The sequence below is a fragment of the Euleptes europaea genome, chromosome 12, assembly GCF_029931775.1.
Source record: "Euleptes europaea isolate rEulEur1 chromosome 12, rEulEur1.hap1, whole genome shotgun sequence".
Taxonomy (NCBI): Eukaryota; Metazoa; Chordata; class Lepidosauria; order Squamata; family Sphaerodactylidae; genus Euleptes; species Euleptes europaea.
This window is the reverse complement of record NC_079323.1, coordinates 59,446,256-59,461,359: the sequence shown is the minus strand read 5'-3', so window position 1 is coordinate 59,461,359 and position 15,104 is coordinate 59,446,256. Positions and strand designations below refer to the sequence as shown.

The window sequence follows — 15,104 nt, the reverse complement described above, 5'->3', positions numbered from 1 at the left end:
TCCAGTATCTCGTGCAGTTTGGCCTTTGGGAGGCTACCAATTTAATCATAGCAGAGGTACTGGACGAGAGTGCTGGATTAATTCTTTCCCCAAGGGTAGTTTTTACAGACAGAATCTGCTCTCAGTACTTGTCTGTTTTTCTCAAGAAAATCCCTGTGTTTTTCTCCTGCTACTGGAGAAGCAGTTGGTGTGTGGGGTGGGGGATTGATTGCAAAAAAAATGGTCCTTCAGAAAGAATTAATCAACTGCTCCTACTACTTGTGCTGCAATCATATTAATCATCCTGGGCTTACATTTCGATCAAAATTATCAGGGAACTGGGCATGACTTTCCTACCATCGTGTGTAGTTTGAACCTTGACTACTCAAGGAAATTAGTCCAGTGAGGGAGTTTAAAATGTGGTGGTTCTATGGCATGACCCCCAGGGTCGTCAGGCAGCTTGGGAGAGGAATTGTGGCCCCCCCAGACTAGATGAGGCCAGACTGCTGTGTTCATTTCCTGACACAGGAATGAAACCTCTGCATTGTCATGGTGTTGCATCTGAAAGGCTTGCGGATGGTTCATTACTTTTCAGAGACTGAAAGACTAGGAAGACTTTATATACAATAAAAGATCAGCCTTTGACAACACAGGAGAAGCTTGTTTGGATCCTTGCAACAGTTCAGGTAACTGTCACAGAAGTGATAATCTAGTTGGGAACAGAAAAAATACTGTTTAAAAATGTTGTAACTAGAAGCCAGCAGCTTGGCTGATATTCCTAGGAACCCTCCTTCCCATTAACAGGTTATGGAAGAATCTCCTTCACTGCATGCTGTTTCTCTGTCCCTCCTGCCTGATCTGATCCTAACCCAAACCCCACACGTTTCCCTGCCTCCTAACTCCAGATTGATCCCCACGATCCTACCCCCACTTCCTCCTGCCTCCATACTCACAATCTGATGAAGTGAGCTCTGACTCACAAAAGTGTAGGCTGGTATAAATTTTCTAACTCTTTGAAGTACCACTGGACTCCTGTTTCATTCATCTCCTAAACTGCTCTCCCTTACCCCACTCATCTTCATCCTCCATCTGTGTCTCATCCCTTCTTGTTATTGCATGTATGTTCCCTTCAAGGCTTTATTGCCACCTGCGCAAGAAAAGGCTTATGGCAGAGGTGAGTAAAGCCCTGGACTGAGAGTCCTTCTGGTATTATTCATTCATTCATCCTGTGGTACCATAAGAATAGCAATAGTGAATGCTTGATTCTGTTACCCAAGAGGATCCATGCCTGCCATGCTTACTATAGTTACACAGTACAGGTAAAATGTACTTATGCAGTGTTGTAATTCTATGACTGTCTCTGTTAAATATCCGTGGTGTATGAAGTGGGAATCTTACTGCTTCAACACATAGATCACTGCAGCAATTTGAATGTTAATGGATGCAGACATTCCAAGCGGACCAGTCACATGCTTCATGCTAGAGTAAACATAGCCATTAAATTATAATAGTACTCAACAGGGAGGAGGCAGGTGAATTGCCAGGAATAGCAAACCTGAATCATCCAGGATGTTCCTGCATTTTCACATGGCCAATGACAGCTTGCATCAGGACCTCACACAAAATCATCCCCCAAAAAAGTGCTCAAAAGGAAATGCCTTCCTGTCCACAATCAAAAGTAAGATTCAGCAGAGAGCCAAGAGAAGGGATGATATAAACCAGCTGCTGGTCGGAGAGTTTGGGGTGGACAAAGATGGCTGAATGGCAGAGGAAGAACTCCAGGTGGAGCTGAAGTTTGTATTGAGATTGGTGCCTTCTGCAAAGGCAACTCCATTGTAATGTTACTGTAAGTCTATCAACTTTTCTGGGAAGTATTTCTTTCTACCATAGGACCTTTATATATAGTAACATGATATTTAGAAATAGGCTTTTGTAGTTTGATAGCTAGGTTGCAAGTTGATCCAGATTTATATTAATAGTGAGTAATAGCTCTGGATCCACAACTGGATAAGATGGAATATGACATAATGAACTTTGATGGTGCTATGTATAAAGAAGCAGGTGTCAATGTTCTGAAGATCTGGATACTATCACTGTATTTGAAAAATCAGCAATAAGAGAAATAAATGTGTTAGCAAGTCAGATGTGTTAACTTTTGTTCTAACTACGGCAAGCTCAAGTTCTATGGGGGCGATGTGGGGTGCTAATGGACAAAGGCCTCCCTGGCCACTTCCACTACATTTCTGTTCCAAGAACATTGCATAAATCAGGCATTTCTGCTCAGAGGACAAAGAAAAAACACAGCATTTTCTTTTCTGTTTCTGATATCATAACATGCAAGAGGAATCAGTTATACATCTGTTGGGCTAGATGATGGTCAAACAATGCATTGACAATGTTTCTCAAGTGGTAGCACCTGTTTGACAAGTGAAGGGACCTATGCTATTTTCATGACAGTTGACAAAGCGATAACGCTGTACCTCAAGTTCAGCAGTGCTTGGGAAAAGGAGGTGAAAATGGTCTGGGAGTATGATTGCTTGTTGCAAGTGGGAAGAGAAAGCATGCAAAGGTCAAATACAAAACACCATTGGAGATCTGCAAAGTGTTGAATGTGATGTTCTCTTTTTTTGCTTTGTTTTTGCAGCGTGAGTGGCATTATAAAATGAATGTCAGTGACACGGAAGCAAGCTCTGTGCTGAAGAATTTGCTCCGACTTTATGTGCAACAAAGGGATCGGAAAAGTGTCAGGTGCTGTAATTACACAAACCCCTATGTTCAGGAGCAGGAAAATATCATGGAGTCTCTGTTCGTCCTGATTATTGTTGGGTTTTTTGGCTTTCTTCTCTTTGCTTTGATGCTCAGCAATATTGTTTTCAAGAAGCAGGAAAATTACATGGACTGTCTTTATCAGACAGCTGGAAGGAAACTATCACACAGAGACAAATTGGCTGTCCTCGCAAAGCATGTTTCTTCAGAGCTGAGTGATATTGACCAGTGTCAAAAGACTGTTAGCAGCACCACAGCGCCCAAGGCTCCAAGCACGGACTCAGTCCTGGAAAGTGTATGAAAATACACTCCATATGCAGCCTGATGCCCTATTATGAACTGTAGGTGCTTCTGTTGCTCACAGGAGTATGGAACTAAGAGCCTAGACCAGTTCTTGGTGGAGGTTTGATTCTGCAAGGCAAGCTTCCCATGCACAGCTGAAGAAAACTGTTCTGTCTGCCTGAACAGCGCCAAAGTATCCCTGTTCCAGCCCTGTGCTTTCTGGTGGGAGACCAGAAATCAAGTCCAAACGTGCAGGATCCTTTTATATTATTTTCAGCATTTTTTTAAATGTACTGTGTAGTTCATGGAAGAAGAAAACCATCTACTTCCTTATATATATTTTTTACTGCGCCACTGTGAAGGCTGGCATTTTTTATAGCTGTGATGTTCATCTTTTTCTTCTGGGCATTAAGATGTATGGATTATTTATTTATTATTGTTCAGCACTTATGCTTATGCTCCATGTGTCAAAATAAAGAGAGACAAGCTGTTCTAAGAGGAGGTCTGCACAGTCTCAGGGGAAAGTGAAAGCACAGGTAACATTTGGTTGACTCACACTAAAGCCCACATTAAACTAAGGGAAGAATTATGCACAAGAAAACGAGAGGTGTTTCCTTGCCTCTACTTCACATCATGGGCTACTGATGGCAGGGGAGGGGAATAATGGCACAGATCCAAGTACCCAATGAGCCTCCAGTAGAATCTGTGATTTCCTCCATCATAATTCACTGGAGTTAAAAACCCTAAGCTGTTATCAAGTTGATTCCATTAATGAATTCATTAGGGAAAAGACATGGCCCTGATGCACTTGCCAGTCATACTAAGTCATCCCTAAAATACTGGAGGAGATCACAAAGTGCTTGCTACTCAACTAAATGAAAATGTTCTGCCCTAATTCTCTTATTCATCAAGAGAGATTAGTTTTACTGCAGATTAGTTTACAGATATTTAGAACTTTTTTAGCACAATGGCTTTAAGACTCTGAACAATGACTGTATCCATATATGTAGACATTATTTCCCCCTGTCCCACATTTTAAAAAGTAAATGGTATTAAAAGCCCACACCCAACTTCCATCCTGCTCTCAACCTTCTGCCACACTCTAGAGGGACCATGAAACAGAACCCTGGGCAGATTGTACACATGATGGGGACTAGAGATGGATGAACACCCACTACTTTGGCTCATGTTCTGCTCACTGGTTGCAAGAAGGGAGCTGCTCCTTCAATGAACAGTTCAGCAGTTCCCAAGCAGCTCATGGGCAGTTCATGACCACGTGTTCTGCTCACTGGTTGCAAGCAGCTCAGACCTGTTCAGCAAGTTACTTTTCACATATTCAAACAGTACAGTACAATGCAATTAGCGCCATTTAACACATCGCATACACAGACCTGTCACTGCTGTGTACCGCTTGGCAGCCAATTTTTTAAAAGCGTGAGGAAGCCAGTCAGTCAGCCAGTGATCATAACCAGGGTTTTACTATTTTGTTTGAATCTAAGTTTGTGTTATTGATGATATTTCATGCATATACATTTTCATACAGTATTATGGGAATCGGATCTCCTCCCATGTAATTGACATGACCATCCATGACACTGTGGGATAGTCAATTTCACCAACTGTAGAGATGCAAAAGCAGCCTCAAGGTAAAAGGACTGGAAACACCACCATCGGCTATTGTTCAGCCATAAAGCTGTTTGGCAGATGCTTGAGTGAAATGAGGGTGAGGTGAGGAAGTTTCAGGTTCAGCTCAGATATGACTATGACTCTTGAATACTGGATACATTCACCTGCCAAACATGTTGACCATGAAGCTGGAGGAATCTCTAACAGCAGCTATCTTGCTTCTCAGCGACCTGTATTGAGTCCTGTGCAAAAAAGTTAACAGGTTACAGTCTAGGCACAGAAGATGGGGGGGGGGGGCTGAAGAATGTATAGGCTCCTCTTCTGTCCATCAAAGTTGACGGGCCTTTGTCCAAACTTTATATGAAGCTGCATGGGTGGCATATCTTCCAGCTTTTAACTGCAGGTGAATCACTTTCTCGGCCAGCTCATGTGATCATTTGTGTCTGTGGCAGCTGCAGTTTTCCCAGGCTGACTTTCATCTGTAACAACCACTAATAAGATACTAGTGTGCATATTGATATGATGTACTGAACAGGATTGGCTTTTGGGTCCCAATCACCAAGCTCAAGCTGGTGCAACTGGATGCCAAAAGTCAGTGTACTGAATTCTTCTCATGGCATGACACCGTGGCCTAGAATGACTGGAAGATAGCACAAGCTGACTCAAAATCATGGCTGTCATGTCCAAATGGCCACATAGATGGACCCTCCATGGCAAAAATGTGGTACAGGGTCCTATGGTGATGATATAAAGTTATAATCATTAGAGTATTCAGGGGGGATTATGGAAGAACTGACTCTCTCTCATACTTAGATATTCCTACCTGGGGGAAAGCCCCATGTGGCACGTAATATTGATGTTAAGCACGGCCCAATTAGTACTCCTTTCACAATTCAAGTCTTCTGAGGCTGCTTTTCATTTTAAAAAAATACCACGGCTTTGTTGCACATATGTAACATGCATTTTGCTTCTACACATTACCCTCTATGGAACTCATCGAGAGCACTATATAAATGTGTGGGATTAAATGGCACATCATCTACCCAGTGATTTTGAAGAGGCACAGCAGCACATCCACTGCACACCCAGTCCTTGATAGATACATGTGTTTCGAACAGTCCTAGCCCCATCATGGATGACTGCTTGTCCATACTGAGGGTCCAGGTTCAGGCCCTGATGTAGCCAGGTAACGGATCTCAAATGGCAGCACTAGGAAAGACCCAAGCCGGAGACTAAGGAGAGCTGCTGCCAGTCTAAGCAGTCAATAGTGGATGAGAAGGATCAATAATCTAGCAGTCTAAGGAAGCTTCTTCTGTTCATGTATGGCACTGACCCCATAAACACGTAACTGCTTTTTCCAAAGCATCAACTTTGTCCCGTTCTATACATTTATGGCTTAATGTACAACACCTATTGCTAAATATAAATATAAATAACGTGCTCTTTCAGCAACAAGCATTGCAGAAACAGGAATTATCCAAATTAACAGGAAAACAAAATGTTCGAAGAACTTCAAGTTGCGTAAGTGGTAAACTTTGCTTCCTATATTAACAGGGAATAGAAGGGAAATAACCACTCTCATTGTGCCAAAATGTTTGCGCAAGAACTTTTAATAGGTGGCTTCTTTAGCATTTTTCATGCTTCCGCTTGAGCAAGGTCTTGTGCAATCTGAAGAACATCTTGGAATTTATTTTCACTTTTCTTACGCAATGCTGTACCCTGAGCTGTCAGAAACAGCCTTTCTGTGAGCAAGATGCTCTTCTGGCAACCACAATGGTTCCTTTGGATCCACTTCTATGTTAGATGAAGGTTCACTATGGTAACCATACACTAGTGAATATTTTTATGCTGGTTTTATAATAACAATATATTTTAAATTGATGATAGGGTTGCCAACCTCCAGTTGGGGCCTGAAGAGAACCCAGAATTATAACTGAGAAAATGGCTGCTTCAGAAGGTGTACTCTTTAGTATTATACCCCACTGAGCTCCCTCCTTTCCCCAAACCCTGTCCTCTCCAGGCTCCACCTCCAAAATCTCAAGGAATTTTCCAAACCAGAATTGGCAGTCCTAGATTACAGTCATTTTTTAAAAAATAATTCTAAACCACCTTGAATCCAATATATGCAGAAAGCCAAATAATATTAAATAAATTTCAAATATACAGTTGGAAGATTGCATTTTGGCCCATAATTTAAAATATGTTCAGGAAAATATGGAAACTTAGACAATTAGTGCTCCTAGTAAGAATTTTACCTTTTTTTAAAAAATCAGATAACAAGTTATCTCTGTCTCTATTGTTCAGTAATGTGATAGTAAGTTATATTAAAATGTTATAATGTAATCTTTAGTTAATGTACAAAAAAAATTGGCTGCCACCATTAAAAGATTTATATTTTACCTTTACAGGGCAACCCTAGGCAGATTTACTATTGTCCAGGCCCATTCATTTCAGTGGGTTTAGACGATGCTAATGCTGGATTGCATTGCATTGTAAGGCATGTATTGATCTGCTTTGCCCAGGAAGACAAAAGGACTCAGAATAGTGGCTCTATCAACTGGCGGTTTTGTGTTCTGGCAGCCCATTCCTGAGGGGAAGGGGAGCAGTTAGGCAGTGGCCGGGAGAGGCGCAGGCATGCCGCCACCTCCGAAGGTTTCCCGGCCGCTGCGAGGAAAATAAAAGTAATTTTAAAATGGAAAAAGGGGAAATGTCCCCATAGAAGGCAATGGGGCTACACCACCCAAAAAGGCGGTGTAGCAATGCTGCTGCTCGAGGGGGCGTTCCCAGGGCGAAAGGGGTTCGGAAGCTGACTGTCAGCTCCACCCCGGCGCAGGCTCTCACTTCCAGGATTTTGCTGCTGGCACAGCTGTGCCAGCAGGGGAGCCCAGCACAGGTGCGTGACACCCCAGGGCCTGTGTGAATGCCCCCCAAGCCAGCGTAAGTGCCCCTTATCCCGGGATAAGTGGGCACTTATGCCGGCATGGGGTTACACCAGCTCTTATGCCGATTCGGGGGGCCCTTCAGGATAGCGCTCTTTGTCTCTCTTTCAGCTCCATCGATCTGTGCTGTGGATTCCTAGCCCTTGTTTTTAATAATACAGATCTCCCAGTTTACTGCGCTGGCAGCCTCACTGTATTTTCCCTGGTTGTCTAATGAAGTAGTGTCGTGGTTAAGGTGTCAGACTAGCACCTGGGAAATCCAAGTTCAAGTTCCCACTCTACCATGAAAACCTTGGGCTAGCCACACACTCTCAGCCTCAACCCTGGCAAGTACCGTATTTGGATGGGAGACCTCCAAGGAATACCAGGGTGTGACGTGGAGGCGGGCAATGGCAAACCACCTCTGAACACCTCTTGCCTTGAAAACCCTACAAAGTCACCATCAGTCAGCTGTGACTTGACACCAAAAAACCCCCAAAAAAGACAATGAAGCTGAATGTCTACCAGCCAACACCAATAGCAAATGCCTACTAATTACTGTCATCTTCTCTTTATCTTTATAAAATGTTCTGTTTAGCCAGAGGTGGGACTTCGAGAACTTTACAATTGTGCATTCACAATCATTTTCACACATGTCAGCGGCTACAGAATTGGTTGCATCAGATTTCCTGTCGCAAGCATCTGTGGCTTTCAATTGTGTTGTCCCGTTTCCCCCAAACATTCTTCAGTTTGAGATGCAGGGAGAACATAAGCAACAACTCGCCAGGGGTTGTGTATGAAGAGAATGGTCCTCTTTGTATGCTTGCCTGAATGTCAAATCAGACACAAAAGTATGATCAGATTCTTCTTACTGCTTAGCAGGACAGAACAGATAAACCAATTTACTAAGGGTTTATGTTCACACAATAGTAAGTTTTCCTTGGGACTGGTCATCTGTAGTCATCTGTAGTCTCCCTCTGTCTCTGTATTCCACTAAGCACTTCCCTGCCTCATCCCTCACTCCAGTTCTTGCCACATGGGCATAAAGCTGCATAAGCCATATTGGTTTAAGTTTACATCACTAGAAAAGTGTTTTTGAATACTAGCAATTCTATGATATACTCAGTCACGAGAAGTAAAGTTCATCTCCTGTACCCACTCAAATTGTACAATCTCATTTTATTCTTTCATAATATTGTTGCAATCTGTTCACCAGAGTTGTCTGAGACAAAGGGCTCTGCCAGGAAGAAATTCAAGCAAATTCTTTCTTTCTTTATTAGTTCTGTCACGACTTATTCATAACACTGTCCTCGTGATACTTTTCTAACAGTCATCAAGATATATGAAAGAGAAACTGTTCTTTGTATTTGACTGTTCACAACCAACTGCAATTGCTGATTGTACAACTCTAGAGGCAAACACGGTAATTTATAATTTAGTTGACATTTTCTAGTTCACAATCGATAGGAGAATAGAGTAACAACATGCATAGCAATGAGACAACCAGTCATACAGGCACATGAGGAAATATAGGTAGATCACAAATGTACCCTCAGTTTATCAAGGTCTAAAGATATATAATAAATACCTTTCTAAATTAATGGCCCACATGAATTGTCCATGTACTGTACCACCAATGCTCAAATCACAGGAGGCTGTGTGGGGCTGGCTCTCTGCCTCAAGTGGCAGCACATATTTATGACTAAGAAGTGCAAATAGGTTAATTTACGTTTGTTATTTAAGATGTATGGTGACTCAGCCTTTCACGTGTGCTTAAAGTACAACAGATCATTTTGAACCTCTAGCATTTGCTTGTTTTGAAACCACTTGCAGGCCATTTATGCAGGGTCAGTTTTTATGCTTGCTCAAACCTCTTTTTTTAAATGTGAGCTTTAAAATGCCTATTCACAGTCCCAACGCAAAAGGAGAAATTCCACCCACCCCACTTGCCTGCTCCTTCCTTCCATTAACCAACCGCCGTTTGCATAGCTAGCATGTGGCTGTCATTTTGCATGCTTCCTTGAGGGGATTCTTGGAGGCGGGGGCGGAGCAAACACAAAAGGTCGCATTAAAGGGCTTTTAAGAAATGTGAAGCAGGTATGCATTGGCTTCGCAGTCACTTCCTGAATGACGGTTCAGCATGAAAATCTAAAAAAAAAAAATGTGGGGCACTTCAGCCTGGAACGCACTGCTAATTACCAAGCATGAATGGCCACAGTCAGCAATTCTTCCAAGTAAAGATATCAAACACTTGGATGGTTGCAAGTAGATGTTGTCTACTTCTTTCCAGCTGTAGTCCAGTGGATTCAATATAATGTAGTCATAAACCAGGAGGGTGGCTCTGATAACTAGGGTTGCCAGGTCCCTCTTCATCACCGGTAGGAGGTTTTTGGGGTGGAGCCTGAGAAGGGCAGGGTTTGGGGAGGGATTTCAATGCCATACAGTCCAATTGCCAAAGCGTCCATTTTCTCCAGGTGAACTGATCTCTATTGGCTGGAGATCAGTTGTAACAGAGATCTCCAGCTAGTACCTGGAGGTCGGCAACCCTACTGATAGATAACCAATGGAGTAACTGCATAATGAGTGTAATATGCATACTCTGCCAAGTTATGCCTTGGAAGCTGAGGACTGGCAACTCACAACTCACCAGCATTGCTACCATGTCTATTTTTAGAATTACAACATGGTGGGCATTTCCATGCTGAACTGCGAGCATCCTCTAGGTGGAGCCTGGATTTGTAGGCCATTTATGCAGGGTCAGTTCTGCTTCTTGCTCAATGCTGATTTTTTAAATCTGACATTTAAAATGACTATTCATGGTCCGATGCAAGAGGAGAAAGTCAAACAAATTCCACACACACCCCATTCGCCTGCTCCTTCGTTTCTCCATTTGCATAGCCATTAGCAATAGTCGTTTGCAAAGCTAAGCCGCAGCTATGATTCTGCATGCTTCCTTCAGTGAATGCTTCCATGCGGGGGTGGAGCAAATACAAAAGGCTGCGTTAAAGGGGCTCTTAAGAAATGCAAAGCAGGTGTGCGCCAACTTCGCAGTGACGTCTGGAATGACAGTTCAGTGTGAAGAAATAAAAAAAATATGCGGGGCACTTCAGCCTGGAACGTGCTAATTACCAAGCATAAACGGCTGTAGTCTGATATCTATCAGTTCCCCTGGAGGAGATCTCCAGCTAGTGCCTGGAGGTTGGCAACCCAAGAGATATTCCATTTTCAACACACGCATGTCAACTGCACTGGTAATAATGGCAAAATATCAGACATGACCCAGAAAGGTATTAAATTACATATGAAAGGGAAGAATATCCTATCCTTTGTGCTGTTAGTTTGACGCAAGCAGTTCAACAATCACTTGCAAGTTGTTCCTTGTTTTAAAATGCTCATGTTTAAATAAAAATAATCTGTTCAGAATCAAACATTCTTTCTCCAAATAGCAAAAATCATGCATAGAACACAAGGGGGGGGGGGAATCCAGGGACTCAGGGAGAACTCAACGATATAATCTTGCCTTTTCTTCCATGGATTTTCATCTGTAACCAGGGCCAGCTTCAAGGCCGTAATAACACTGTTTGGGGATCATATTGTATGTAATCTACCCCCACGTATCAGTGCTATTTTCATTTTTTAAATTTTATTTTACTTCATTTATACCCTTTCTCCCCAATGAGGAATCAAAGCAGCTTACATTGTTTTCCTCTCCTCCATTTTTTCCTTACATCAACCCTGTGAGGTAGGTTAGTCTGAGAGTACATGACTGGCCCATGGTCACCCAGCAAGCTTCTATAGCAGAATGGGCAATTGAACCTGGGTCACCCATATCCTAGTCCAGACTCTAATCCAGAGGTCCCCACAGTGTGCTCACTGAAACCTTTCCTGGCACCCACCAAGTTCTTTTAGAAAGTGGGTGGGGGTAAGTGGGGCTTTCCCCCAGCAGGGCTTCTGATTGGCTGTGCAGATTAAAAGGAATCCTGTTAATCAGAGCTTCTGCCTGAAATGTTGAAGAGTTACTATCAGAATTGTATACCACCTCAATCCCTGACATTTTGTGATTGCGCCCACCGCCCTTTGTTTGAATTCCAAAGGTGCCCACAGGCACAGAAAGGTTGGGGACCTATGCTCTAACTACTACACTCCTTGGGCTCTCTAGTATTTAGTAGCCTGCAGTGTAATTCCAGAATTACATCTCAGCTGAGCTCCCTCCCCTCCCCAAACTCCACCCTCCCCAGGCACTCCCCCTCAAATCTCCAGGGATTTTGCAAGCTTGGATTGGTATTGCTATAGGAGCACCAACAGATTAAGCTGTGTTATAAAATCAGTGTTTGTTCTAAATGAAATAGTTTATTGTTTTATAACTGCTTCATATTTTTCTCCATGATTTATGGTGTTGTTCCCATTGAACACTGTAGCGTTTACTTTTGAGTAAACCTGCAAAGGATTGGACTATTTGTGAGCTTAAAAGAACAACTGCATTATTCAGCTTTTTGTTGAGGATGCTACTGAATAAGATGTGCAGTGAAGTCCATTGTGAGGTCATCACTGGTCCTTCACATCATCAGAACATTGCATGTACTTCAATGTATTTGAAGGTCCAAGATGCATCGCATTGTGAATCCACTTTTCAAGTACATCATGCACCGGAGTTACCTTGACCCTACTTTGAAAAAACAGTGTCTTCAATATCTAAAGACACTAAGAACTCTACAGATCAATGGTTACAATACCATATTTTTAGGAGAAGCTGACATTTTGGAAAGCCTAATAACAGGGGACAAGGTTCCTCAAGAAGGCAATCTCAACTGGCCTGTATGGACAATTGTACATGCTGGTAGCAGTCAAGGATGGGTACCATGGAAATACAGAGTGTTTCTAAGAGATGATTTATCTTTAAGCCAGAAAGAAGATGTCTTCCATGAATTCTGTGACTTCTTATCTGTCACCTATGGAAAGTGTGCCATTGTGGTCAGAGAGAAAAGACAGCCAACAGTGAAAAATGAAGAGTCGGGTCAAGAGAAGGAGAAAAGCGAGCCTCAGCCTGCAACTCCCCTGTATTTGTCCAGTATCAAGTGCTGCCCGGAGACTGCGAAGGCCGCAGGTCATGAACTTCTCTCAGTGCCTTTCCCTTACAACTACCTCCACCCTATGGATACTGCCTGGTCATCTTTAAAATGGTTTGTCATCAGTAACAGAAAGGAGTATTCCCTGAAGTCCATAGAGAGGACCTACTCATATCAATGCATCCTTTTCAGTGATTTGATCGGAAAGGGAATAGAGAAAATGAGTCCTACCAAATGGAAGGTAGCAGTTAGCAAAGTACGGCGATGGGAAAACTACTACCTGGACAAGTTTTCCTAACGATTACTCTAGCGTTTCCTTAAACAATCTCTGGTTGAGCGTTAGCAGGTCAGTAGACTAAATCCAAAGGGCTCATTGGCTTCTATGTTGCTTTTTGAAATCAGAAGCAGTAATAAAAGGAACCATTTTAATATGACTCTTGTATAATATGATGCTGGGTTTACAAGTGCTGTTTAAATTGATTTAATTTAATCCAGTTATGAGAAAAGAACATGTTGGCAATTAGGAGATATAAAAGGTAGCAAATAAAACCAGCTAAAGTGGGCAAGAGAAGAAAGAAAAATAGTAAGACAAAACAGCGGGGGACACACACACTAATCTCAAATAGCTCTAAATTGGTGGCATAATTGTTTTTTTTAGCCTGCATGATCTCTAGATCAATCAGTGGAATTACTGGTTAGGGGGCAGCATGACTGAACTGTCTACCTATGATTCCCTGACCACTTCCTTTTCGTTCTTCTAGTTAATAGTCACTCCTAAGAAATTGTCGTTTTTTGTATCAGGATCAATGAGAGTGTAGGTAAGTAGGGGATGTGGCTCAATGCTAGAGCATCTGCTTGGCATGCAGACGGTCCCATGCTCAATCCCCAGCATCTCCAGTTTAAAGGACCAGGTAGGAAGTGATGTGAAATACCTCTACCGGAAACCCCGGAGAGACACTGTCAGTTGGACTACACAATACTGACTTTGACAGACCAGTGGTCTGATTCAGTATCAGGCAGCTTCAAGTGCTCAAGTACAGTTGTGAAGAGCTCGCTTTATGATCAAAAGTCTTCAATTTCAAAATCTCAGTTCCATCATGAACTCACTATGTAAGTCTTGGCTAAGTCATTATCTTTCAGCAAAATTACATGTTACACAAAGGATCTGTGCCTGGATCTATCCACGGGTAATTTAAATTAAAAAGCCACTGTCGTGTGTGTGATTTGGCCTGGCATTGATAGAGGACCTCACAGCCATGATAGTAGTAACTGATCTAGTCTAGCATCCTGTTTCATAAAGTGCCCAACCAGATGCTCATAGAAAGCCTACAAGCAGGGCACAGAGGCCAAAATATCCCCTTAGTTCACCCCCATGCCATCTTTCCAATAGAAATCCCACCTACTTCCTGAGCTGCAATTGGCCTCAAAATGATGGGAAAGGACAGGTAGAATGCATGCACCTATCATTTTCCCTACCGAAGCTAATAGCTTGGGGGAGGGCAATTTCTATATGCAAAATAGTGCAGGTAGTTACGTTCCTGCCCCAGCACCACAGCCAAATCTAATCCCCCACTGGCAGAGGAACACTAGAGGGGGGAAACGGCCTTGCAAAAGGACCCTGCCCCCTCAGTGCAGGAGCAGGTTCACTGTGTTTCCTGGCCAGCTGTCGCCCACCCACCTTATAGTGGCGGGGTGGGGGGCGGCTTTTGTCTGCCTGGTAAAAACGGTGGTTCCCTTCCTTGTACTTTGCATTTGGTGTCAGCCCCTGGTTCCAGTATAAATTATATATCAGGAGATTCAATCACAAATCCCTGGTTTAATTAGTTTGCCCTTTAAACCCCATGTATAACATTGGGATGATGATGATACAGATCATAACTAGCAAGATTGTCGTACGAACAAATGTGACAATGTGCATGGAGCTTTGAGAACTTGAGTGGAACGGTAGATGTATGCTCTATTTTGTGCTCAACCCAAGTCTAAAATTATTAATTTTCCTCAATGAATAAAGGTCAACAAGCAAACACAGCTAAGGAACAGCTGCCATTTCATTCTGACATTCAGTTTCCATAGCATTGGATTTTGTACTTCTAATAATAGAATGGTGCCAAGTAATATCTCAGCCTGCCAGCAGAGGAGATTACATCTGAACAAGGTGGAATCCATTGTAATTCTTGAATGAAATTGCTGCAATTTTGCTTGAAAGCCACCTACTTAGTACAGCTGGGGGAAGAGAGGAGGGGAGGGAGAAAGATGAGGGGAGGGTGACAGGAGCTGCAAAGGAGGACCTGCCAGCAAGAGGATGATCCCCCTCCCCTCAGCCTTTTCCCTTTCCCCCAGCCATGCTATGAGATGGCGGGGGGGGGGGACTTCCATATTAGTAGCCATAACCAGATGATCATGGCAATTTATACTTACCTGTGTGGGAACATGTAGAGAGTATCATGTCTGACTGGGCCCTTAGCCT

At 42.9% G+C, this 15,104-nt stretch overlaps 1 protein-coding gene across 1 annotated transcript; it reads left to right on the top strand.

Moving 5' to 3' along the window:
- The first annotated feature begins 12,176 nt into the window (after positions 1-12,176).
- Positions 12,177-12,935, top strand: C12H21orf140 (chromosome 12 C21orf140 homolog). Its single transcript, XM_056858872.1, has one exon. The coding sequence runs from the start codon at positions 12,177-12,179 to the stop codon at positions 12,933-12,935; it is 759 nt and encodes a 252-aa protein (XP_056714850.1).
- Positions 12,936-15,104: the final 2,169 nt, after the last annotated feature.

Bases quoted from the DNA above. Each gene is read 5' to 3' on its own strand.
- C12H21orf140 (XM_056858872.1), top strand. From the start codon at position 12,177: ATGCATCGCATTGTGAATCCACTTTTCAAGTACATCATGCACCGGAGT.